We start from the raw sequence: 24,347 nt of genomic DNA, 5'->3' as shown, positions 1-24,347 counted from the left end.
GTAGTCTGTAGTTAAATGTTGGATTAAGACTGAGGAGTCAATTTTCATCTGTCTGGCATAAGGTGTCTACCAGATACCTCTAGAGTAGTGGCAAATTAGCAACTGGATTTCTGTTACATGATGTGAATTAAGGAAGGAACACACTGGTAACACAATTCATTCTCTTCCTCTTTCATCAGGTTCTTTATTTTTGCTCTGCAAGGAACCTTTGGGGCAACTCTGATTCTGAAAGCACAACAAGTAGATAAGCTTCCCCGAGGGCAGCAGGATCTTCAAATCCAGAAACTGAGATCAAGAACCCAATCTCCTTCCAGTGCATCTGTACCATCACCTGTATCTAATGATGACCTTAAGCAAAGAATCAGCCACTTATGTGTGTCACCATTTCTCCATCCAGTGCCAGCAGCTGTGTCTCATGGGGACACAGCAAGTCAGGGACTTTCTGCCTCTGAAGTGAATCATCTCAGGAAGCTGACACCTGAGGAAGGCTACTATTTCTTTAATAGGTGGGCAGAAGAAGAATCTGTTGCTGCAGACTCTTCAGCAGAACCCTCTTCTGGCCATTATCCCCTTGTTCCCAGGAGGGTAAAAACTCCTGGGCAGGATGGTGACAAACAGACCAAAGATCGTGCCCACAACTTTAACCATGGAAGCCACCGGCGATCTGTCAGTGCAGTGACACTGTGAAGACACATCAGAAGGGGACCCACAGCCCATGTGGAGGAGGATACTGTAGGAAAATAAGAAGTCTATTTATACTTGACCATGATGCTCACTACAAAAGGAGACAGAGGCGTGTAGAGTTACAAACCTGCTGGCTGGTGAAATAACATCTCTAAGATGCAGCTTTTCTGCAGTGCATAAATAGTTTGGGTTTGTCATTCTGTGACTTCTTGATCTTCCTGGTTTTGTCTCATTAGGGGACATTACATGAGCATCATTCAGTTGCTGAGAAATCTACAATTACTTTCTTTCATCAAGGAATATTTTTATTTCAAAGTAATAGGGAATAATTTTATTAGTGATGTTTCAATGTTATTATGCTACTGAGGTAATAGAAAGAGAATCCTTTCTATATTAAGCCAAGTCTAAGAGCAACACATCCCACTCTAGCTTTTACTATAAAAGTCTTAAAAAGACCTTACCAACTTTAAAATAACAGTTCTGCCTGAGAAAAAGTGTTACCTCCTGATACTAAAAATAGTTGCAGAATCACAGCATCAGAAAAAGCCTAGAGAATTTTCCAGTTTCTAATATATGGACTACATACTTATCAAAATACCTGATCTGTAGTCTGTTTTCCCTGAACAATAAGCTTGGTATTTTTATGCAGGCAGTGGTTTGTCCTGATATTGTTAAGAAAAGGACAAATGAGCTTATGAAGTAAAAGAATGCAAATAATTAACTACAAGAACTGACAGGATAACTCAGAGATAAGTGGAGTCTACTTCTTTATGCCTACAAAAGCAGGCAGATATAACAAGTCAAATTCAAGGAATTATGTTCTAGAATTCTAAAGTTGTTCCTGCTTTTTCATCTAGAAACTCAGTTTCTTCATTCCATTTCCTGTATTATTATATAGTGTTGCAGCATTCAATCAAGTATAAATCATGCTTCTCCCCACAGCTGGTTACATTTAGTGGTTGATAGAGATCTCAATAATGGAGATTTTGACAAGCAATATGTGAAGGTCACTAATCACATTGCAGTAAGTACATGGTGTAAAATTACCAAAATATGCATAATACCTTCATCCTTTTCAAGTATCTCAGAGCAAGAAGATGAAGAAAAAAAACCCATAAAATGTCACTGTCATCACTACCTATTGCAATGCAATGAAAGGTGACTTTGGTATTTCTTATAGAAATGTTGATAGTAAGACCACTTCCCAAGTTTTTCTTCACAATGAGAGTTGTAACCTTAACTGTTTTAAATTCAAGCCATCTGTACTTTGTGACCCTAGTTCTGTTTTCAGTAGGTTTTTAGCCTTTTTTATACATTATTTTAGCTATTTCCTACCTATTGCAATGTGTGAAGTCTGTTTTATAATCTATTCAGCAGATGCTAATTTAACTTTTCTGTGTTACAATAATTACTGTAACCAGAGTCTCCAAGATGTTTCTTTAAAGAAACTCAGGCAAAATTGAGGTCTGCCACTGGGATTTCTGGTAGCCAGAGCAGGAGCACACATAGCACTCTAATTGTTCAAGTATTAATTGTCAGCTGTAAACCAATTCAGAAAGATATTTTGCATGATGTACAAAATGAAGGAAATTAGGCATAGTGAGATTATTGTTAATGGAGTGTGAGATTGCTGAAATGTTTGCTTGCTAGTTGAGAATGGACCTTGGGTGACAAGACTGAAGATCAAGTCTTTACAAGTCATAGCCATGTTTTTGCATTAAACGGTTCATTTCCTTTGAACTTTAAGATGGTGCCAATTTCTTATACATTTCATTACAAAATGTGAAGTGTTTTTATAGCAATAAATGTAACATGGTTATGACTTAGTGTGTTGTTGAGAGGACAAAAACAGAGGCAGAAGAGTGGTTTCCCTATTGTTGTACATGAGTGCCAAGTTCATCTTTTCAGATGTCACTCCTGTCTAGGAGGCCACGCTATAGGAACACTCGTCACAAAAACTTGGAAACAAATTTATCTGAATGTGCAAGGGGACTGAGCATATATGGAAAGTGGCCAGACAGGTTATGTTTCAGCAAATTTAGAAGACAGGTTCCTGAAGTCAAAGTCAAGAATTGATTTCATGTTTTCTCATCACAGCTTCTGCAAAACCTTTCTACCATATGTTTTGTCTCAACAGCTGGGCGTAAGGTTTAGAAATAGAATACAATTGACAGAGGGTCCTCTTAAGAAGGGAAATGAAGGAAGGATTGCTTACGATCTCCTATGAGATCTATAGTGATGGAATCCCTGATGTGTCAGGGTATGAACCAAGAGGAAGACAGTCCCTTCTCTAAGTAGCTTCCAGGCTGTAAACAAATCCAATTACTTCACTTAAAAGAAAGAAACAATCCAGATTGTTATGGGTGCCCTAAATAATTCTGCAGCTAGACCTACAATCTGTTACTTACTCTTGTCTGGTAGATGATAACAAAATGGTTGGATAGATTAATTTACCTGGGGAGTTTGCAACAGAGAGGAAAAGTATCCCTGGTCCTTAAGGAGAGAGAAAGCTGAAACAACCAGAAACAAAAGGCAGCACCAGGTGAGAGCTGGCCCCTGCATCCCAGCTGGCTCCCCAGTGTTGTAAAACTCTCCCTCCCCTGATACCTCTATTCCTGGGTGACAACGTTGCCATTCCTCCTCCAGAGCAAATGCTTCTACAGTCTGGGCCCCTATTCACTGCTAAAGTGGGATCTTTTCTGTGCTCCTGGGTAAGCAGTGATCATGATAAATCTCCTGTTGGTGGATGGTGAACAGGCACTTGCCTTTGATCATGAATTAGCTAAGAGTATCAGTCTCTTTGGGGACTAGGATCTAGTGAAAGCAAGCCTATAATAAGAAAGCAAGCCCTCCAATTAATTTTATTTCAAGAGGGAAAGTTATTACTTACTAAATGAGTTATTTAGGCCTAACTGGATTTCCAAGATAGCTTATTTTTATTTTGAGAGATAATATAATAGAACTGTAAAGTTTTATGTTCTATTAGTTCTGACATGACTGCTTCACAGCAGAACAGGTGTCTCACTTTTTAATGTATCCTTGTGTGATATTCCATAGGGTTTGTGAAATTACTGCATACCTTTTCCTTTTTTTTCTTTTTTTTTTTTGGGGGGGGGGGGCGGTGGGGGTCTATGATGTTATTATGATATTATTATGATAGTGATACTGCAAGCACTAAAATGCTTTGGTCTATAGGGAGCTGTACCTACATGACAGACTGAAGGTGAGCTCTTGTGCAGAAGTTAACAGGAGCTGACTTCTCAGATCTATCAGCTGAGAAGCACATGGAGTCCCAGGCTTCTCACAGTGGCCAGTGCAGAGTCGTCATCATCATCATCATTTTCTCAACATAGCCACATTTTTCAGTTTTTTCTTAATACATATCTACTCTTTGTTCATTTCTGTCTCAATGCAGCAAGATAGAGATGTGGTCTTTGATAGCTGTAGAAAATACCTGCCCAGTATCATCATTAGCTGCTCAGTCTAAAATCCAGAATCATCTGGATTGTTCTCTTCTCCCATTTATCTCAGAAACAGAAAGAAAAAACTTTTAAACTCTATAGATAAGCGTGCAGTGTGCTCCAGCACAGAAACCACTTTTGCCAAGGATGAATGGCATATATTTTGCCTTTTTTTTGGCTGATGCTGCAGTGTTTATTTAATTTGTTTGATTGCAGTCTGAGATGGTGTGCAAGTACAGAGCTATTTGCTGTAGGGGTAAGGTGACTGCAGGCAGGATAAGGCATGATTAGGTACTTGTGAGAAGCACTGATGAGGAAAAATATAAACACAGAGACAAGAGACTCTTGAAGATAATGATCTCAGAGGGTGGGATTTAGAGAGCTGACCAAATAACACTAAAGATCTATAAAGCACTTTTGACATTGCCAGTGATTGGAACTTGCTGTAATTATCAACACATGAGAGAACTGTGAACAGAATTTGATGCCCAGCTCTTTAATATAACACCCAATTCTTCTCAGCTACATAAACAAGACTGAGACCGAAGAGAGTCTGAATCATTATTTTAAAAAAAATATTAGAGGGGTAGCCAAAAAACAAAGTTGGGTTCCAAAGGTTAATGCATTGGTTTAGTAGAGGCTATGCTTACAGTACCATGGGATGCTCCAGTGGGTCAGCAGATACTTTGGTCTTTCTGGGCATCATCATTTGCATGAGATGGTGAGCATCTAAAGGACCTCAAATGCAAGTAATATAGTATTTCCAGACACTTAGAAATATTTTATACACGATGAGCCAAACACAACTGGGGCCTTTCTTTTGAATGTTGGTATTCCTCCTTATAGTACTAACATCAGTCCATTAAACCTCAAACAAATCAGGTAAGGAACCCTTGTACCTTTATTGGCTGTATTCAAAAAAGCACAAATTTAAATCAGTAGGCTGCAGGGAGGTCAATTGAGCTTACTGAAAATCAGCTGGATTCAACTGAAATTTTATTAAATCTCAGCTTGTTTTATTAATATTTAATTCTAAGGACTTTTGCCAGGAGGAAAAAACATCTATACACACCTGATCTGAACAGTTCCTTTTTCAGAATTTTTAGGCAGCTTGTGGCCAGTAATCCATGGTCTAAACCAGGATTTGAAGTGGAGAGCAGTCTCCAATGTGTACCTGTATACATGGGACAGAGTGGCAGAAACAAGATCAGGAGAGCACTGTGACAGTAAAGGAGGAACATGAACATGTCCAAGGCTTTCTGGAGATTTCCAAACAAAATTCTTACACTACTTCCAAACATTGTTCAGAGGTCACTCAGGGCTTGAAGTGTCTGTCTTATGTATTTTATGAGTAGAATGAGTGCAGTGTACATCCGTTTATGTTCTGGGTGAAGTGTGGAGGACTGTGAAGAATTGCCCCACACTTATAATAGACTAAAATTATTTGGGTTTTAATCTTGTTTTGATGGGAGATGATACTGTAAAGATTTAAATATAATTTCTTAAAAATTTTTGAAAGTATATAAATTATCTCTTCTTAAGATCCTTTGCTCTGCTCCTTTTTCATAATCTTAATTTTCACAGTAAAGAAGGTATATAGCCCACAGGCACTAAAGACCCAGAACTGTGCTTGCAGCTGTAAGTTCTCAAATGAAGAAAACAAAACAAAACAAAACACAAAGCTAAAATTTACAGCCCAAAGGAATCCAACTCTCCAGTACCTCTCAATAAAGGATTCAAAGCCTACATCAAATGTATGTTTTAAATCCTAATACTGATTTGGAAGGCATTTTATTTAAAAGGCATATTCTGGCACTATGTGTGCATTTAAAATTTAGATGGATTTGCAGTTTCTTGAGATTATTCTGTATAAGTGGTTATGTGTGATATATCACAATTTCAGAGAAATAGAAGGCAGTACATCACAAAAGAGATCTACTTTGCAGTAAGGAGCTACAAACAATCCACATCAACTATTTGTCTACCTAAGTCTTCATTAACAAAACTGTAAGAAATCAGAGCTACAGTGGAGCTGTAGAAGAGAAGATAACCTGCTCACTGGATCTTTGAAGATTCATCCACCATCCATCATCCAAAAAAAACTTTACTTCTACTGTATAGAAATATATCACAGTTCATAATAGGGATCCAGAGCAAGTTCATACACTGATAAATGATGAGACTTCCATGGTGCTCAAAGCATTATCAGAATCCATTTCATACCTCATCTGTTATTATAAGCATAAAATATGCAAATGTTCTCTACTCCTGTAAATGTCAGCATGCTGGGGCAAAAGTTTTGATTTTCTATCAGCAAATAATATTAGATTATATAGTGTTTAATCATGCTTAGTGAGAGTGATAAACTTTAAAGAATGAGTTTCTTTCAAGTTACTCCATCTTCAGTTCTCCTGGAAACGGACATCATCATTTATAAAATCGTGAAGGTAACTTCCCCATCCTGGAAGCTTCGTAATGGTACAAGAATGATAGCAAAGCACTAAACTACAGGAAGCATTCAGGCATCCAAATTATTTTTGTTGAGGCAATCAGGTTTTTGAGCATAGAATTCCAAAGTTAACTTTGAAAATCAGAACTTCACACAAAATAACTCTGGCATTTTTTAGGATAGTGAATTTATTTGCATTTGTGGAAGACACTGCCCCTACCTGGTGTGATACAACTTCAAAACTGTTAATTTCTAAATAAAGCAGTTATATTTACCATGCCAGATTGTAAGTGGTTGTAAGGTAGGAGTGCTCTGCTGGAGTAACTGGAGGTCTGTGGCTTTATGGGTGTGGAGAATCTTACCTACACTCTCCATAAGCTCTTTCTGAATGTAAAGAATGGCTACACTGTCTGGAAGAGATTTTTTACAGAGGGCAAGAGAACATAAATCTTCACATCCCAAAGACATAGTGAAAGGTAATACTGCTAGTATCTTAGCAACCAGAGAAAGTAAAAGACAAGCTGTACAGGGAAATCAGCTATAGACCATCTTTAAGAGCTCTCTCTGATTTATATTTATTGGTGTCTCTGATTTTTAATCACACCATTCAAAAAGGCAGATTTTTTTCCTAGGAGAGCTTCATCGTTTTTTGTTTTTATTGATGGGAGCTACATTTTTATATTTGGATCAGTAATCACGAATTTATTAGAGCAATTTCATTAGCACATGTTAGGCTTGAAGGGCAGGTTGGAAAAGACAGCAAAGTTCTCCTGTGAAAGGAGGAGTAGGTGCTGTGTGGCTGCAGTGCTCCCACAGTGATATTCCCTGCTCTGGGGTAATGGCAAAGCCTCTGCTGCATTCAATGGACAGAGATAGCTGCTGCATTTACAAAGAACTATGAAATTTTCACTTTTTTTCTAATTAAATTGGCTCATCATTTTCACTACAGTCTATTTTTTTCTGGATTTTTATATCACCTCCGGTATATATAGATGGATATTTTTTTCTATATCAGTCAAAATAGAAACATAGATTTAAGAGCAATCATCTGGGTTGTAGCAAAATTTTTATCATGATGTAGAATTATTGAGAGATTAGACCAGTTTCAGAACATCAGCTTTCTACTCACGGTTTTGGGGATAAAAATGCAGAAATCTTGAAACAAGACGGAATTTGCAGAGTTATTCTAATACTAGGATAATAGATGCATATAAATGTCAGTATATTAAACCTTCATATTCACTTCATGTTCTTTTATTGTGAGAGTTTCAGCACCTATTGCTTGCTATTGTTCCTAACATCATTAACCTTCATGATAATGACCAGGAACATCAAAAGTTTGACAAATGTTTCACTGAAAGTCTGTCCTTTGATCTGCTCTATTTGTTTTATATAATAATGCTTTATTCTCATACTGGAAAGTTACAGTCACCAAAAGGCAACACCCCAGGAAATAGTCTAAAGTACAAATTAGATAAGTTTGCTAAAAAGCAGATAGTCGAAGACAGTGGTCTACAGGCAAACCTCTGTTTTGCAATTTATTTTGCTATGTTGTTCAGTTACTAATGAAAATCCTTTTAAAGGTTGACAAGGGAATGGAAATTATTCAGAATCTATCAAATGATGGCATTAGGGAAATCTTTTTTCTGCTTAATACTATTTATCTAGCTCTAAGCATCTTTCAGCTGACAAAAGGCAAACCAGGGTTTATTGTAAAAATACTATTACTAACCTGTGTATAGTTATTTCATTCTTAAGCCAGGAATAGTTCAACCCTACTAAACAGATATTTGAGAAGAGAAATGTGAACAATTTTTCCTGTGTTTCCAAGAAAGAAACTGTATGCAAGTGAATTTGAACAAGTTTCAGTAAGACTCAAGCTCTGAAAGTGTCTGCCTGCCACCAGCAGTAAGGTCTTACAAGTCTTGTTATTTACTAAACATCCATCCCTCTTCAGGCCTTTTGGGGCCTTTCATTTTGTTACCTGACTTGGAGTTCACTCAAGGGCATTTTTTAATTAGTATCTTGAAGCTAAGAAGTCACTTGCTGTCTACCTAGGTTTTCCTGAGCCAGTCCCTCAGGATGCTTTTCCATCACTGTAGCAGTCCCAGGGTCAGAAAGATGCAGGTGCCAGCAGCAAAGTGGATAATAATATGTTACTAAAACAGAAAGAAGCCAGACTTTGAGAAGCATGTATTTTTCTAGACCTAAAAGTGCAACAGATGGTTTAATAATGTCTCCTTCTGCAACAGCACTCTGAAAACCAAAATACATATGTACCCTAAAGTGCCCAGGGTGCAGCTGCCTTGCCAGGTCCCAGAGGGACCTTAGCTTGCACTCTCAGTCTGTATATGGAAAAAATAATCCTTTGCCCTGTCTGGCACAAGAGGGATGAGAATAAGTCATTCATGCTTCAAGTCATTGCTGGCTGGGATGCTGGCAGAAGTGCAAGAGTCAGAAGAGGGCAGGAAATGATGGTGCCAAATGTTGAGCAAACTCAGATAAGATTCATCAGTAAAAATCCCTGCTGTTGTCTAGTGGTTTCTTGCAGCCTTATGAGGACTAACAGAGATTATTTGCAAGGGAAATCTGAACAGAATCACAAAGTGCAGGTTTTAAACATTAGTAATTTCAATAGTTAACACCTTGGAAAATAAACTGGAATTAGCCTCTTACAAGTACAAATATATATCATCACTGCCTCATGTTCTGCCAGCCTAGCAGCTGACTCCATGGCAATCAAATTCCTTTAAGTCCTTCCAGTCAGTATTAACAAGACACTAAATACTCAGATGCACCTGTCCCTTAGACTTAATTGACTAGTTTATTGTCTTCACAGTCTTTTGAAGAGTGATAAGCACCAGCTTTGAACAACTTCTAGGAAAAGATTGCTTGATTACAGCCTTTGAATCTGTTCTGGGAGGTGGCTGACAGCTGTCCTTTCTGGTCTGGAAACAATCAAATTAGTCTGACTGCTAAGTGATGATGCTACTTGGAGAAAAAGCTTATGCAACGCACTAGCAGATGATGCCTCAATCCCCTTTTTTTAGCTGTAAGGCAAAGACTGGCAAGAAAAATCAGTAGAAGAGGTTAAGTGTTGTGTTAATACCTGGAGACTCATTGATGGCAGAGAGCAAGCTGCTCAGTATTACCTGAGATGTTCTTAGTATAGAAGACAAAAGTTTTCATTTTAAATCATTGTCCTGAGTTTCTACCCAGGGCAACAGGCAACTGAGCAAGGGCTGTAACTCCATGCTGATTTGGCACTACAGCAGGTGCTCCTCTCTCTTCCAGACAAACTGTGAAGAATTCTGTTTTCAGGCACTAAGTAGCAAGCGTTTGGGGTGAGATTCTCAGCTCTGTCACACAAGGTACAAGAGGCCTTTTTCTTCAGGAACCAGCTGTGAAAGGAGATGCACATTAATTGAGGGTTTGACTTTTGAAATAATGAGAAATGTTCCCCATCCCTTTCAGTACTGTCAGGGAACTTTTAAAAGTTTTTTCAGTGACAATTACTTTCTGCTGCACCCACTACGTGGATTTTTGCTGGCTCAGCTACAGTGGGAACAAACCCAAGCTTTCTAGAAAAGGGATTTGCATCAGGCAGATGGGTGGGCAGTAGCATCTTCATCTTGGCCAAAAGCTAAGTGCCAGTATGTGTATGAAGTAGGTTTTATATCCCCAGATTAATGTGAGATAAAACACACTGAGCCTACATGATGATTTCTCTGAGCCGTAACCTTCTCCTTCAGTCCTGAGAGCCTTGCTGCTTCCCAAGCCAGGACCTACCAGACCTTTCCAGGCAGGGAAAATGAGGGAGAAATTTCAAAGCTGAGCTCACAGTGGCCATAGACAAAGGATCCTTGTGCATGAATGTAGGTGCATCTTGAGGGAAAGAGGCTACCAAGTTTTGCACCTTGCTCTACATTTTTACAGATTCACTTTCTGGGTCACTGTTCCTTGCACAGATGCAGCCTGGCTTTATATAAGCTTTGTGAAATGAGCTCTCTCTTCATTAATTTTTCACTTGCAATCCCCATCCATTTCTTTTCCTTTGCCTTCTGATTCTTCTGCTTGGATGTTTTCCTTCTGCTGCTTATTTCTGAAGGAAGTACCTAGACATGAAAAGCAAGAGCAGAGCCGAGCTGAGCTAATTAACAGCTGCTTTAAGCTATTGTTTACCCTGCACAGGAATACATGTCAAATCAATGCCAATTTGGATCACAAAATTGTTGCTAGAGGAAGCCAGGCCAAAGTCTTGAAAGCCCATCAATAGCAGCCCCTTTTCCACTCACAATTTTGCAGAAGCTGAGCCCCACTGAGAGACCTTTCAAGGAAATTGTTAGAAACACATTTCTCATCTGTTCCATGTACGTGGAAACACCTCATGAACACACCTAGTTAATGTAGTACTGTTAGTCTTTTTAAAAAATATATTTAAAAAAGGAAAATTATGTGAAAAAATAAAAGGGTGTTTGCTCTCTTCATCCTTTTCCCTACCATAGAGCTCCAATATTAGCTATTATGGTTCCAGCTGCTGAGAAGGAGCCAGAAAATAATCTGCTGCTTCTGATTCAGGATCCATGGCATCAGAATTGAATCCTCTGTCCTGGGCTCACAAGTACACAGGATGTGTTTCTGGTGTGGACACAGGACCTTCCTTCACTCTACATGTGGTTTAACCACTCTTCCTGAATGCAAAGTATTACAAAGATGATGCAACCTTCAGATCAGCTGAATTCCATCTCAATGCAGGCCGGGAAACAAGGATTCAGCTACAGCTTTGATAAATGCAGTTCAGGTTAGGAATTATGAAAATGTTATTTTTCTGAATCAGTCTGTGAATATTGTTTCTCATGCAAATATATGTATTTGCTCTGATTTCCCTGAAAACAACATGGGAAGATTTGCATTGACTTTATGAACTGGTGAAAGGTGTAATTTAAGCTTGCTCGCAGTTCATAACAAACCTACAATGATTTTGCAGAAAGAAAAAAAGGCTCTATCAAAATGAAAGCAGACTGTCTGGTTGAAGTCACTGCATCAACATTGCGAGCTCTCATTTGTTCGTCAGACTGAGGTATGACACTGTCAGCTAGCAGCTTTTGAAGGGCATTTAGACTTGATGGTGCTGAACTCAATAGAAAAGAGTTAAATTAATTTACAAATTTATACTTAGAGCAAGTGTCAAAAGCATCATGTTTGACATAAAAGAAATAACAGTATATACAGGAGGAAAGGAACAAAAAAAAAATTTTAATCGTGGCAGCTATGTAGTGGGAGAATTTAAGCTGAGTAATCATGAAATGCTGCAACCCTGGGAAGCAAAGATGTACGTTTCCCTGCTTTGAAGGTCATACACATAAGATTTATATGCATGTATGAATGAATGTATCAATGTATATTATTTTAGATAAGCTCCATGTTTTTCCAGGTACTGAAGGAGGAAGACAAATTAATGTGTTAAGTTTTGCCCACACTGTTTAATACCTTCTACTACATACAGCTCCTCATTCTTCAGTAAGTTCATAGCCTCACCTGCTCTGCCAGCCCACCTGGAGATTGAGACCTGGAGCTCCAGGATGGTCTGTAGTGTTGAAATCCAGCAACTTCTCATTATTTTAGACAGAATTACTGCTTTCAGAGCTACCTGGGTGGAGCTCTGTATATGGGAGACTGCAGCAAAAATTAACAGACCTGATGGTTAGCAAACTGTAGGCTGATTTTGGCTGATGGATCAGATGTAGTGAGGATCATGTCAACCAGCCAGTTTCTTTGATATATGAATTCAAATTACGGGGGAAAGTATTAATGAAAGCTAAGTTAGGCTTAATAATTTGTAAGGAGGAGTCCTGAGTAGTCCAACACCAGAAAGGCAGGGTCCAGGCTCACTGCTGCACAGCTGAGAAGACAAAGTGCCCCTTGCGTGATTTTCTAGGTTGGATTTCAATTATTAAAATCTTTCACAGAAGAAAAAAATTTAGCCATGAAACCTTCCCAAGAATTATCAGACCTGTAATACATCAGTGCATGTGCTAAAAGGGAAATAGAAGTAGCAAAGATTCTAGAAAAAGAGATGAGTGGGTACAAATTGCATTGTATTGGCTATTTGTTACATTATTTCTTTACCTAGCTGGCCTCTCTGTGTGTAAATCAGTTCATCTCTGCATGCATGCTCCTGCTCCAGTACCTGGTTGTCTCTGAGTTTACAGTTCCAGCCATTCATCACCCTCCAGGTCAGCAAAGGGCCTTCGCCAAGGTGGAGGAAAGAGAAGGTGCTAATGGGATCTGCCTGCAGGCTTGTCTGAACAGGCTAACCCAAAATAGATCTAAGAAGCCTAACAGTGCTTTAAATCAAATCTGAGTCTAGGAAACAAGTTTGAGTGTTTAAAGAAAAAAAATACTAGCAGGGAAACTGGAAAAAAAGATTTTGCAGGTATTCATTAATGGCTCTACCTCCCAAACTTCTCTGCTTTCCTCCTGTCTCCTGTGATCCTTGAGCTTAACCTGTGTTAAAACTGAGACCCAGTAGGTTGGACACCTAGATGCTGGAAAGCAGCACTGCTCCTCTGGGCTCAACAGGACCTGTCATTTCTACCCTATTTGGGAACAAGTGATAATTTTGCTTCCTTTATACCCAATTAGACAGAGAGGCACACACCTCCAGCATGCTCCCCTCCCTGGCTGCTGCTGGCTGGTGAATGGAGATGGGCTGGAGGGTCAGGCAGGGCAGCTGCTGCCTCCCTACACACAAAGCCAGGCAAGTATCAGAGCTTTATTTCTGTTCAATTTAATTGATTGATCTTCATGGATATCTTCTTTGTACATCCAAAGGCCAGGCCAGGTGTCACTGACTATTTTGGCACCAACCTCTTTTCTATACTTTGATAAACACAGGACCTAGTCACATACATTTTCTTCCCTTCACACCTGAGTATAAGTGTAAGAGGAAAAGGGTCCCAGTTTCCTGGAAAAAGCTGCCAGTGGAAGCAGCCAGAAAGTCTGGCTTGGAAGGACATAGGACTAACCATAGCAAATAAGATGGTGAGGCTTTCTTCTGCTTCTGGGAGGTGTCTGGTTTCTTCATCCTTCAATAAAACTGATGGTAGCTGGCTGACCTAGGAGCCTGGCTGGCATTCAAGTCCTGGCTGCTCAGCTGGGGAGCAGATGGGCAGGAATGAGTGGTTGCCTTAGGTACCTACTGAGCCAGGACAAACAGACATTTTGTTAAACACCACTGGCACAGCTCATCCTCTTCCAGAAGCCTGAAATAAATTTCAGATTTTGTGATTTCTGCTCCAACATTCAGATGCTCATGGATCTGGGCTCACCCTGCTTATACAGGGATGAAAGCATCTCACCCATGACCAGCTCTGCGTGGCCCCAGGGAGCATCAGGACAAGCAGAAAATGAGAAAGAAAAAGAAAGGACAGACCAAGGAGCTCATTCCTCAGCAGGAGAACAACATACTGTGATTTGCAGCATAGTCAGTGGGACATGGTACTCAGATGTGCCCCAGAAGGTAAGCAAGGGCTGTGTTGAATGCAGCTGGGAGAGTGAATCCAAGCTCATGGAAAGACTTTTCAGAGCCAGCTGCCTCTGGCAGCAGCTTAGGGAATCACAAAAAAACCACTCTGGCTCCTAAACCCACTATGCTGCCCCATGGTTCCTCCCTGGCACACAAAGGGCTTACAGGATCAGACCTTTTAGGGCAGCAGATTTGACTTCCAGATTCACACAAAAAAACATTAATGGGGATACTAATTATTCCCTGAGTGTTTTATCATTTTCATGTCTATATTTGCCAATTTTTCTTGCAGCAGCTGAGCAAGGAACAGAGCTCAGATGCCACAGTCACCAGAGCTGCAGGTTTGCTGGGCACATTGGCACAATGTGGGTGCTCCTGTAAAGTGGGCTCTTGGTGGTAGTGTTGGGTGTCTCATACAAGGTAAAAGCACTATTGCTACCACAGTGGTTAAATATGATTTTTTTTTCCCTTAAGAACATATATACCAGAAGGTCTCTCACTGATGTATACACATGGATCTATGTTACAAAGTTCCTGTAGCTTCATGAGAAAAAAATTGTATTGAGCCATTTCTCTCTTCTGCTGGCTCTATAACAAACATCAATAATGACTGATGGTAATTAAAAGCTATCTAATTCTGTATTTGCTGCAGCCAGTCAGAACATTTCCTACTCCACAGGCTAGGATGAAACCAAAGCAGATCAGAGATGCAATTCATGCTCATCATGATGCTTTCTCTCTCCCCCTTCTGTCCTCAGCTCCCTTCCAGACACAGAATATTTTTAATGAGAGAGAATGAGCAGCTCCTTTTGTCCTGAAGTCAGTGAGCAATGCAGATTGCAGTGCAAAGAGCTGAATAGCAAAAGCTTTGCTGCCTCAAAAAAAGAGTGCAATAGAAGGTAACATGATAATCCCCCCCAACAATAACTCTTCTCCATAGGGCTGAGATTTTCTTATTATCTTTTTGTGCTCTCTCTAGGCAGGAGCAGCCTAGGATTGAGCAGAGGGCACCAGAACAAAGTGGTTTGTGACAGACAGCAGCAAAGGGCTTCCCTTGGGATTGCCAAGAGCCTAACAAGGGATCCAACAAAAGAAACAGTGAAAAACACAGTTTATTTGATTTTTTTTTCTGACAAACTAATTAATCACTGAGGGAATCTATCTGTATGGCATTTGATCTGGCTTTCCAGAGTTTTCAGTTCCCCCTTCCATCTGTAATAGGAACTATCTATTGCATTTTGTTTTGTTTTGTTTTTAATTAAACTTTCCCTTTCTCATTTCACCCCTTCTTTCACCGACACAATAATATCACAATTTATTTTTTTTTATCATTACATTTCTCTAGAGCTACCAAAGAAAAGCTGTGCTGAAAAGCAGCTGTAAGCTCAGTGGAAGTCTGGGTTTCTTCATCATTGGGAGGGTCCTGTTTAGGAGACAAATGGCTTCATTTTGGAGGGAAAAAGTTGGGCTTGTTGTATACATACTTTCCAATCCATTGGCTGATGAGGTGATGAGCTTCAGTTTAATATTTTCTCCTGTGGTTTTGTCACAGCACCAGGTACTTCTACTTCATCTTGCTGATAGAAGTGACAAGTGCTCAGAGAAAATGCAGCATTGATAAAGTGATTGCTGGTGGGTGGAAAATACCCAGGAACACCCTGAGATGTGCCTGGATGAGCACACAGTGAGGTACCCCTGGGAGCTGATGTGCAGCAGCCACAGGGTGGGAACAGCAAAATTGGAAAGGCAAAGCAAGCCCAGCATAACTTCATCTCCAGGTGTTGTGTGCTCAGTGGCAACAGAAAATCAGTTTCTGTTCTAAATGGATAAAAACTCTTTGTATTAATCAAATCAATGCAAATTATGTAATTTGGAGGCCTGGCAGCTTTAACAGGCTGTATGATGATGTTCTGCCAGCTCAGGTGGAAGTGGGAATGCAGTCACCTCTCAGAGCTGAAGAAAGAGCTCATGGCTGAAGTTAAAATTACAGAGGTAAGAGAAACCCTTGTGGTCTACTGTTGGACCAAGAGTGTCTGTGAGGTTAATGGGTCTTTTCAGAAGAGTTCAGCTATAGATGTGTCTCCAGTTCTCCTGCAGGACTGCACTTGCAAGCAGCTGGTGGTTCAGATGAGTTCCCATGCTGTGATAAACCTGACTGGGTGTTGGAAAAGGCAATTCCCTGCTATCCCATCTGAATCCATCATCTGAGATTAAGCACATATGGCCTGAAGGGTCCTTCCTGCAAGCTTATTCCCAGTGTGCCTGCTAACATGCTGTCACTGGGGTTTCATCCAGAGTTACTGATGCTGCAGGCAGGTAGCAAAACAGCCCCTGAAATTCCCTGGAGAAGGAGCTTCTCCTCACAGCTATTCCTGCTCTTACACTCCTATTTGACCCCCCCCTGGGCAAAGGCACTGATTTAAGCTGCCAGTGACTACAGTCACAGTAATCCTTTGACTTTGACTTGAAATGGGTTCTGTCCTCTCCAGGCTATTTATAACCCACACAGAGGTATCCTCTGCTTGCTCAGTCTCCTGAGGGATTATTGAGTCACACCGTGGATGGCTCAGCTCCTGCCACACATGATGATGAGCAGCTACTCTGCCTCCTGTGTCTCTCCACCTTCCTGCCCTTCAACCTTGAGGCACAGGACTAAAAGTCTTCTGGAAGCACTGTGCCTCCCTGGAGGGTGCAGCTACCACCAAGGTTTAACCCTAGGATGGATGGAAGTGGAGGGAACTGCTCCAGGTATTGGCTGACACAACAATTCAACAAAAAAATGAGGATGCTGAAAATTATCCTTTTTGGCCTTGCAAAGAGGACTCCCACCAACTGTATTAGGTAACTTGTGGCACTGAAAAGCTGTTAGCAGCAGCCAGAGTCTGGTGGATGTGGGGCTGCATTCCTGCACCTTGGGGTGCTGGTAGCAAAACCCAGAAGATCCACCACACACAACATCCTGGGAAGGAGAAGCCTCGGTGAAGGACGTGGAGCTTGCAGTGTCCAGGTTTGCTCCTGCTGGGCCCAGAGGTTGCGTGTTGGAGAGTTAAAATGCTGGGAATTGGGACAGCAACTGGAGATGGGCTGGGAAGCAGTAGCATTGGGCCATCAGATGCCCATCTGGGAGTTGCAGGGCTGATGGAACCACTTAGCCTCTACTGAAAAAGGCATAAATCCTCCAGTCTGGCAGCTCTGCAGAAAAATGAGCCATCAGCATTTCAATCAGCAGGACAGCATGAGCAAAACCAGGACCAGAGGAAATGGATGGAAGCTGTGCCAGGGGAGGTTTAGGCCAGATGTTAGGAAACATTTTTTCAGTGAGAGGGTTGTCAGGCATTGGAACGGCCCAGGACAGTGGTCACTGTCACCATCATTGGAGGCATTTAAAAGGCATTGGGACCTGGTCCTTAAGGACATGGCTTAAGAGTTAGCTTATGGTGTTGGTAAAAGGTTGGACTGGATGATCTTGGAAGTCTCTTCCAACCTAAACATTCTGTGATTCTGTGAAAAAGTAGTGTTTTATGCCAGAGATTAATTAATTCTTTAGCCACTGTCCTCAGCATGTACCATGAGATGCAGAGATGAACTCTCTTCCTGTGCCACTCAGGGCAGTGATTGTAATCCCTTCGTTTCACTCAAATCTTCTTGATTCAAGGATCACCCCCAGGACACTTCTCCAATTCAAACACCCCAATATTGAGTCCAACTGGCACATCACATTGTATTTTACAGACCTCATATACGGTAAGAGGACACTCCTCCAGCTCACACCAGTAGTTTCCCTGGGGTTCTGTAACGGAATAAGAAAAACACTTTAAAGACAAGAAACTATATTGAGTTCTCTTACTCCAAATCAGATTACCATTTTAATTTTGCTTAATTAGTTAGCTGAAGGTTTTTGTACACCAGTTTACAATGTTGGGGAAGTGTATTTTACAACTCTGCACATACAAGTAATAAATTGTGCAACACAGATGTTGCCTCTAATTGTAATATTTTAAGTTGCGAGAAAAACACTCTGTTCAGCTTTTAATTAGGTTTATTCCATGCAGAAACAACAATTAAAATGTACTTGTGTTTTAAGTAAATACTATTTGCAATATATTTCTATGCCACAGCCTAGTGCAAAGAATAACTGCAGCCTTCTCTGCTCCTATGGTATCTTCTTTAGGGTTGAAAGTCTCTTGGTATAGTGAAGGGAAATGGTCAATAAGGGCTGTATTGCAGCATGGCTCTGATGTGAAGTATGTCCCAGCCTCTCTCAGACAAGTTTCAGGCTTGAGGAGGTGTTCTTGATAGCAGGGTAACCCCTACCTGTATGTCACTCTGCCCTGTGGGACAAGAAGGAAGACTGTCGCACCACAGGGCAAAGAGGGGATCAGGCAATGGGTGGCTGAACCACATGCACCTGTGCTTTGGTACTGTGTGGTGTGAAAGCAGCAAGCACTGCAGGAAGCAAGCCAAAAACACCCAAAAAAAAAAAAAAAAAGTGTAAGTGTAATAACCCCCCAGTACTGGCTAATTTATATTCCCACCCCATTTTGTGTTTCTAAAGCACAAAAAATACCAATGTAAATGTCTGATGCCCAAGGAACCAGGCCACATTTGTCTCTATTTACCACTTTACAATTCCAGAGTTCACTTCCAGCAGCACAGATGTGACACATGCAAAGTAAGCAGCTTAGTTCCATGTCAGACCATGACAAGCATTATTTCTGCCCTGGGACCCATGGCAGATGGGCATCACTGGTGGGAGCAAGATGAGCAGCTCCCAGGCACTCCTGGCATCAAGCCTGCTCATTACCAAAAGCCTTTAAACTCAGCCCAAGGGTGGAAAAGCAGGATGTGCTGCATGCCTGGCAGCTGAACAGATCCCTCAGCTGAAAAGGATCTGACCTCCTCCTTTTTGCTGTGGCAATTTAAGCCTCTCAGAACCATGGAGACCAAAGGCTGTTCCTGCAGAAGTGGCAGCAGCTTTGCAGGCTGCATTTCTGCACCCAGGCAGTTCCCCTACACCTCACCAGACACCTCTTCTTTGGCTTCATGTTACTTTTACTTGTCAAAAGTAAAACTACCACAAAATAGCCTCTTCACAGGTGTTTTTTTTTTTTCTTTTCTATATGCACACCTGCCCTTACAATAAAACAGGAAACCAAAAAAAAAAAAAAAAAAAATTGCCCACCACTGCTTTTTTTAGGGGGAATTTTACATCTACACCCTCATATCCACTATTTCTTCCAGACTTATTTCAAAACCCACCCAAAACCAGAAAGGCTAAAGCCATGGTTGGAGCCACCTCCAGTTGGTGACCAGCTGATGGGCTCCATGTTCCTACATGTGAATGTCAGACACTGGGGAAGGGAGGGATGTGGCAGTCTCTGTGTCCTCTTCTTGCAGCTATAGCATGGGTTCATGTCTAAAGCAAGCAGAACCAATACCTAGAAATCTATTTTTTTAATTTTTTATTTTTTTATGTTCATTTTTTTTTTGCTGTCTTTAATTCTTGTTCTAGGGAAATGATGGAGGGGATGGGAGGAAAAGTATTAGTGAAAAGGGCTTATTGTGCTCTCACACAGAGCAAATAATTTTATTTTTTAATCAGCTGCCTCTAAAATCTTGGGGGAAATTGCAGTCAGCCCAAGGGCTCAGACCAGCCCTACCAAGAGGCTCTGACTGTGGAGCTGCTGGTGTCCCCAGCCTGGGGACCCAGATTTCAGTGCCACTCACCCTCCACCAGCTTCTGCTGGGGTTCAGCCTCCTGGACTGACTGCCAGGCAGCAGCCTCCACATAAAATAATTCATTTAAAGACACCTATTTTCTTTGTAAGAAATCTTGTAATATTCCAGGTAGCCCTGCTTTGCTTGTCTTATTAATTTTGCTTCAGCTAAATGAAAGCTGATAAAACAGAAACTTCTGGAAGACCCAGAGAAAATTAGGTTATGAAACCTCTTTTTTTATTTATTTATTTAGCATGATATCAAAGTTGTTTCTTATCACTCTTCAGGTACATTGTGCTCAGGAATAAATTAAACTGTCCATTCAACAAAGAGGAGCTACTTTTTCTACTGCTCATTTTTGCTCTCTTTCTCAGTTCTCACTCTATTATTAGGAAAAAAAAAAAAAAAAGAAGCAGCAGCTTAGCTGAGCCAGAGGAGCCCTTCCAGCAATTCCCCAGTGCCATTACCTCATGTAATCCAAATGGTCCATCTATCGGCCTCCGGCTGATACAGCAAGCACCAAAGTCAAAAGTACAATGATGTTTTTCTTTACATAATTACTTGCTGATGTTGACAAATGGAGTGACAGCTGTGCCCTTTTTAGGGCAAGATTTGTGCAGAAACCAAAGTCACGGAAATAATATCCCTGGGTGGGTTTTTTTCCTCCCTGTCCCTCCCTGTGCCCACAGCCCCAGCCATGTGCCCGGCTCCCGGGAGCAGCCGCACAGCCTGGAGCTGCAGATGGGCTCAGATGGATCCTGGTTCCCCAGGTGCCAAATCCCACTGCCATCAGCTTCTACCAGAGCTTGAATTGCTCCCACTGCCAAGTGGATTTGGGGTTTTTTTATAGGAGTAATGGGAAGAGACAGCAGAGACCTCCACATCCCCTGAACTCCAAGGGGAGAAGAGGGGAAGAGCTGCAGACCAAACCACCTCTTGGGAAATGCAGAGGTCTTGGTGGGTTATGGTCCCTTCCCAAACTGGCACTGGAATTTGGGGGCTGGGGACAGGGCTGGCACCCAGAGCCTTCTGACTGGCATTTGCAGGAAAAGCTCAGTGCTTCCCAGGGCTGGGTCTGTGCTGGAAGCATCCAGCCAGGTGAAACAGGGTCTGGCAGGGTGTGGGGTTCTGGTTATGGCCAAGAGGTCACCTCAATGCCAGGGGGATCAGTGCCAGAGAACACTGACCTTCCTTCACCATATGGGAAAAGCATGAAAGTACAAAAAGAAACAACCCTTAGAAAATCCACCCCTCCTCCTTAAAGTGTTCATGGGGAGAGGAGCAAGTTTTCCAGAAATTGTGATGTGTTTCTGGGGATGGCAGACACATGGGTGAAGGTGCCCTCCTCAAGGTCACCAACTCAGTGGTTACTGATGGCTGCAACCACTGCAAATATATATAATCTCTACCTCCTCTAGCCTCATTTTATTGCTCCATTTTACCCAGAGGGCAGCAGCATCTCAAATCCCCCATGCAGGCATGATGAGGAGCTGGGGGCTGCTTACAGACAGGGTGCTGAGCCAGTGTTTCCTGACCACAAAGGGTTGTGTGATGCCAGAGTTTTGGCTAACACCAAAGAGCATGGTGGCAAAGGATGGGATTGGTAGAGAGAAGGGGCAGCAGAGTGTACTCACAGGTCTGCCTGCATGTACATATGGGGACCAGGAGGTTCCTCTCCCTGTGTCTGTCTATCTCATCACATGGCACTGGAGAGATGTGTTAAAACAGCTAATCAGAACCTGAGCCAGCAAATGGATGATCAGTTCCTGAAATGCACCAAGGTTCAGCTCCTGTGCTAATACTGTAACTATGTTAATCTCAGTTAGATGAACAGTCTATACTTATTAAAATTATCATCTTTCTATTTCACATGTGTTAAGGCAAGACAGAAGTCAAGTGACTGGGTGACACTGCTGAGGGAAGGCACAAAGCCCTAGGGGAGGAAAGCTGCCTTTTTTTTTTTTTTTTTTTTTTTTTTTTAAAGGCTAGTATGATATCAGGACTGCTGAATATGACAAGATCCTGTCTGCCCTTGTGAGCTGTGGTGCCTTTCCAGAAGCCCCAGGGACACAGCAGAAGGTGCCATGAAGGTCTCCCCAACCTGCCACCTGTGAGACATCATTCCAGCATTCAGCTGGAGGAGAGGTGCTGTCTAATGGTGAGAGCACAGGTGAGAAGAGGTCTGAGGAACAATCATGTGGCAAAGGCACTAGGAAATCAAATTGCTAAGGAAGGGAAGGGGGAACAGGAGAAAAGAGTTGCTTCTCAGTGCAAGATAAATGATTCCAGAAATTTTTACCCAGTGTATTACAATGAAATGCTGCAGGAGAGAAACATTTTTCTGTGTGTATCTTGTGGGTGTTTACATGTGCTTTGGTCCACCACTTCAACCAGAAATGGCACTAACAGGTAGGTGATGTTTTTCATCTTATTTTTAATGTGACTTTCTTGTTCTGCTCCTTCTGCTTCACACCTGCTGGCCTGAAAATGGCAGTTCACCAGTTCAGATTTCACCATCAGCCTTGGTAGTTATCACATTTGTGCTTACATAAAGGCTATGAAAGACTTCAGTTCTTCTGTTCAAGTTAGAAGGAAAATCAATAATTTCTTTACTTTCCTTATTTTTTTTTCTCTCTTCAAATGATAACAAAACTGTGAACACAGGTAGGAAAATAATTGATGCATTCTGAGAAACTGTCAGGTGTGAAAAATGTTGAAGGCTCAACAACCCTATTAATGCTATGAGAAGGTGTTAGCAGATTTATGTAACAGCAACAACACAGCTTAAGATCTATATGACAACAATACTCTATGAAACTATTCCACATTTTTTTCTTCTAGAAACAGTGCTGTGACACCTGATCTGAAACCCAGCAGCTGACAGAGAGAAATGGGGCAGGTCCACCTAGACAAAGATCCCCATCAGCAATAAGTAATCCCTGGGAATTCTCACAGGGGTTTGTGGAGCACATGATGTCCCCAAAGTGACAGTTAGTGCCCTGCTCCCCTGTCACCAGCCATGCATATGGTTGTCTAGGTCCATGCTCTCCCTTTCCGTCATCCCAAAGATGTGTGAGTTCCTATAACCATGCTCCTCTGAGAAGCTGAAGATAAATACCCCCAAAACTAGTCTGGTCCTCTTTGCTTTCCAGTGTTTGTGACCAGGCTTAAAGAACTGAGGGCACCTTTAAAAGATTGTGTGCTGACTTTAGGGCCCCCAGAGGAGTTGGTTTTAGTGATTACCTCTTTCCCCATTTTTTTATCTTAATCTGCAAGGTATTCTGCCCTGACCAGGTTGAGCAAAGGGTCTCCCTTTTCCCATCCAGCTGTGGATAAGCCCATTGAAGAGCATTTGCTTTGTTTGTCTAAAGATACAGCAGAATGATAGAAAAAAAAAAAAACATTCTATAATAGCCTGAGGTTTTTATTATTTTACTCTAAAACAAAACAAAACTTGTGGAATGCATAAATTTCCCATTAGAACTGATAATCTTCTGGCTTACTACAATATTGCCCTGGCATTTCACTGTTCTGCTGGCATTTCAGAAGTTTTAAATGAAAAATTAGCTTTCAAAAAAGGAGTATCTTCTTGATTAGAAAAACTTGTTGAAACCGTAATGGAAAGATCAGAACAACTTCATTAGTCTTCATTACATAAAATAAATGTTATTTTTATTCTCTTCACATACAATCATATGTTACAACTACTAACATTACAGAGAGATTTCTTTTGTCTCAGAATTTAATGTATAAAGCTGCAAACCTCCTTGCATGAAAAACATCTTACGATCACTAGAATGACATGCAGTTCATCTTTTTTATGTTCATTAATTTTCTGTAAATAGAGCACAGTCACTCTGCATTGTTTGCACTAATGGAGAGCTCAGAGCAGTTTACCCTGTTCTTATTTATTTGGGTGATAATTTTAAAAAGCTTTTAAATTAAAATGATAAAGATGGTTGAGGGGGAAAGATACAGCCTTTCAGAATGTTTCAAGTATGATAGATTATCCCAGTAAAAAGGATGCTTCTCATTTATGAGACTTGCCAGGGCTGGCTGCACATCTCAGTTTTTTCAAGCCCCCCACCTTGTGTCAGGCACCTTGCCCAAGGCCATTTTGGAGCATAATGGCACCAACCTCCCCCTCTCCCCCCAGCCTAGGGCTCAGCCCTGTTCAGCTGGTCCTTGGGGCACCTGCCAACACCCAGGGTTGGCTTTAACCCAGAGCCCAGGCTATGAAGAGTGGCCCATCACAGCTCTGCCCTGGGTCACTGGGCACCAAGTAAGGGTCTGGTGGTACCTGTGACTGCCACTACAGCTCTCATCTCTTCCAAGTCCCAGACCACCACTCAGAGCAGGAGTCATTGCAGTGGGAGCCTGGTTCCATATTTATGGTCAGATGCACACATTTGTGAAAAGTGCTCATATTTGTGACAGGGACATTGCAACCAAAGAGCCCAAGGAAAGGCAGGACCCCTCCTCCCTCATCTGCCACCTTCTGCAGTGC

At 41.4% G+C, this 24,347-nt stretch overlaps 1 protein-coding gene across 1 annotated transcript in view; it reads left to right on the top strand.

Annotated features, from left to right (window-relative positions):
• Positions 1-687, top strand: part of ATP10B (ATPase phospholipid transporting 10B (putative)) — a 44,350-nt gene extending 43,663 nt beyond the window's left edge. Inside the window, exon 22 of the mRNA XM_008498705.2 lies at positions 180-687. Coding sequence (XP_008496927.2) covers positions 180-687 — 508 coding nt within the window. The remainder of the gene's footprint in view (positions 1-179) is intronic.
• Positions 688-24,347: the final 23,660 nt, after the last annotated feature.

This window comes from Calypte anna, chromosome 13 (assembly GCF_003957555.1).
Source record: "Calypte anna isolate BGI_N300 chromosome 13, bCalAnn1_v1.p, whole genome shotgun sequence".
Taxonomy (NCBI): Eukaryota; Metazoa; Chordata; class Aves; order Apodiformes; family Trochilidae; genus Calypte; species Calypte anna.
Note: the sequence above shows the minus strand (reverse complement) of the source record. Positions and strands in the feature narration are given on the sequence as shown.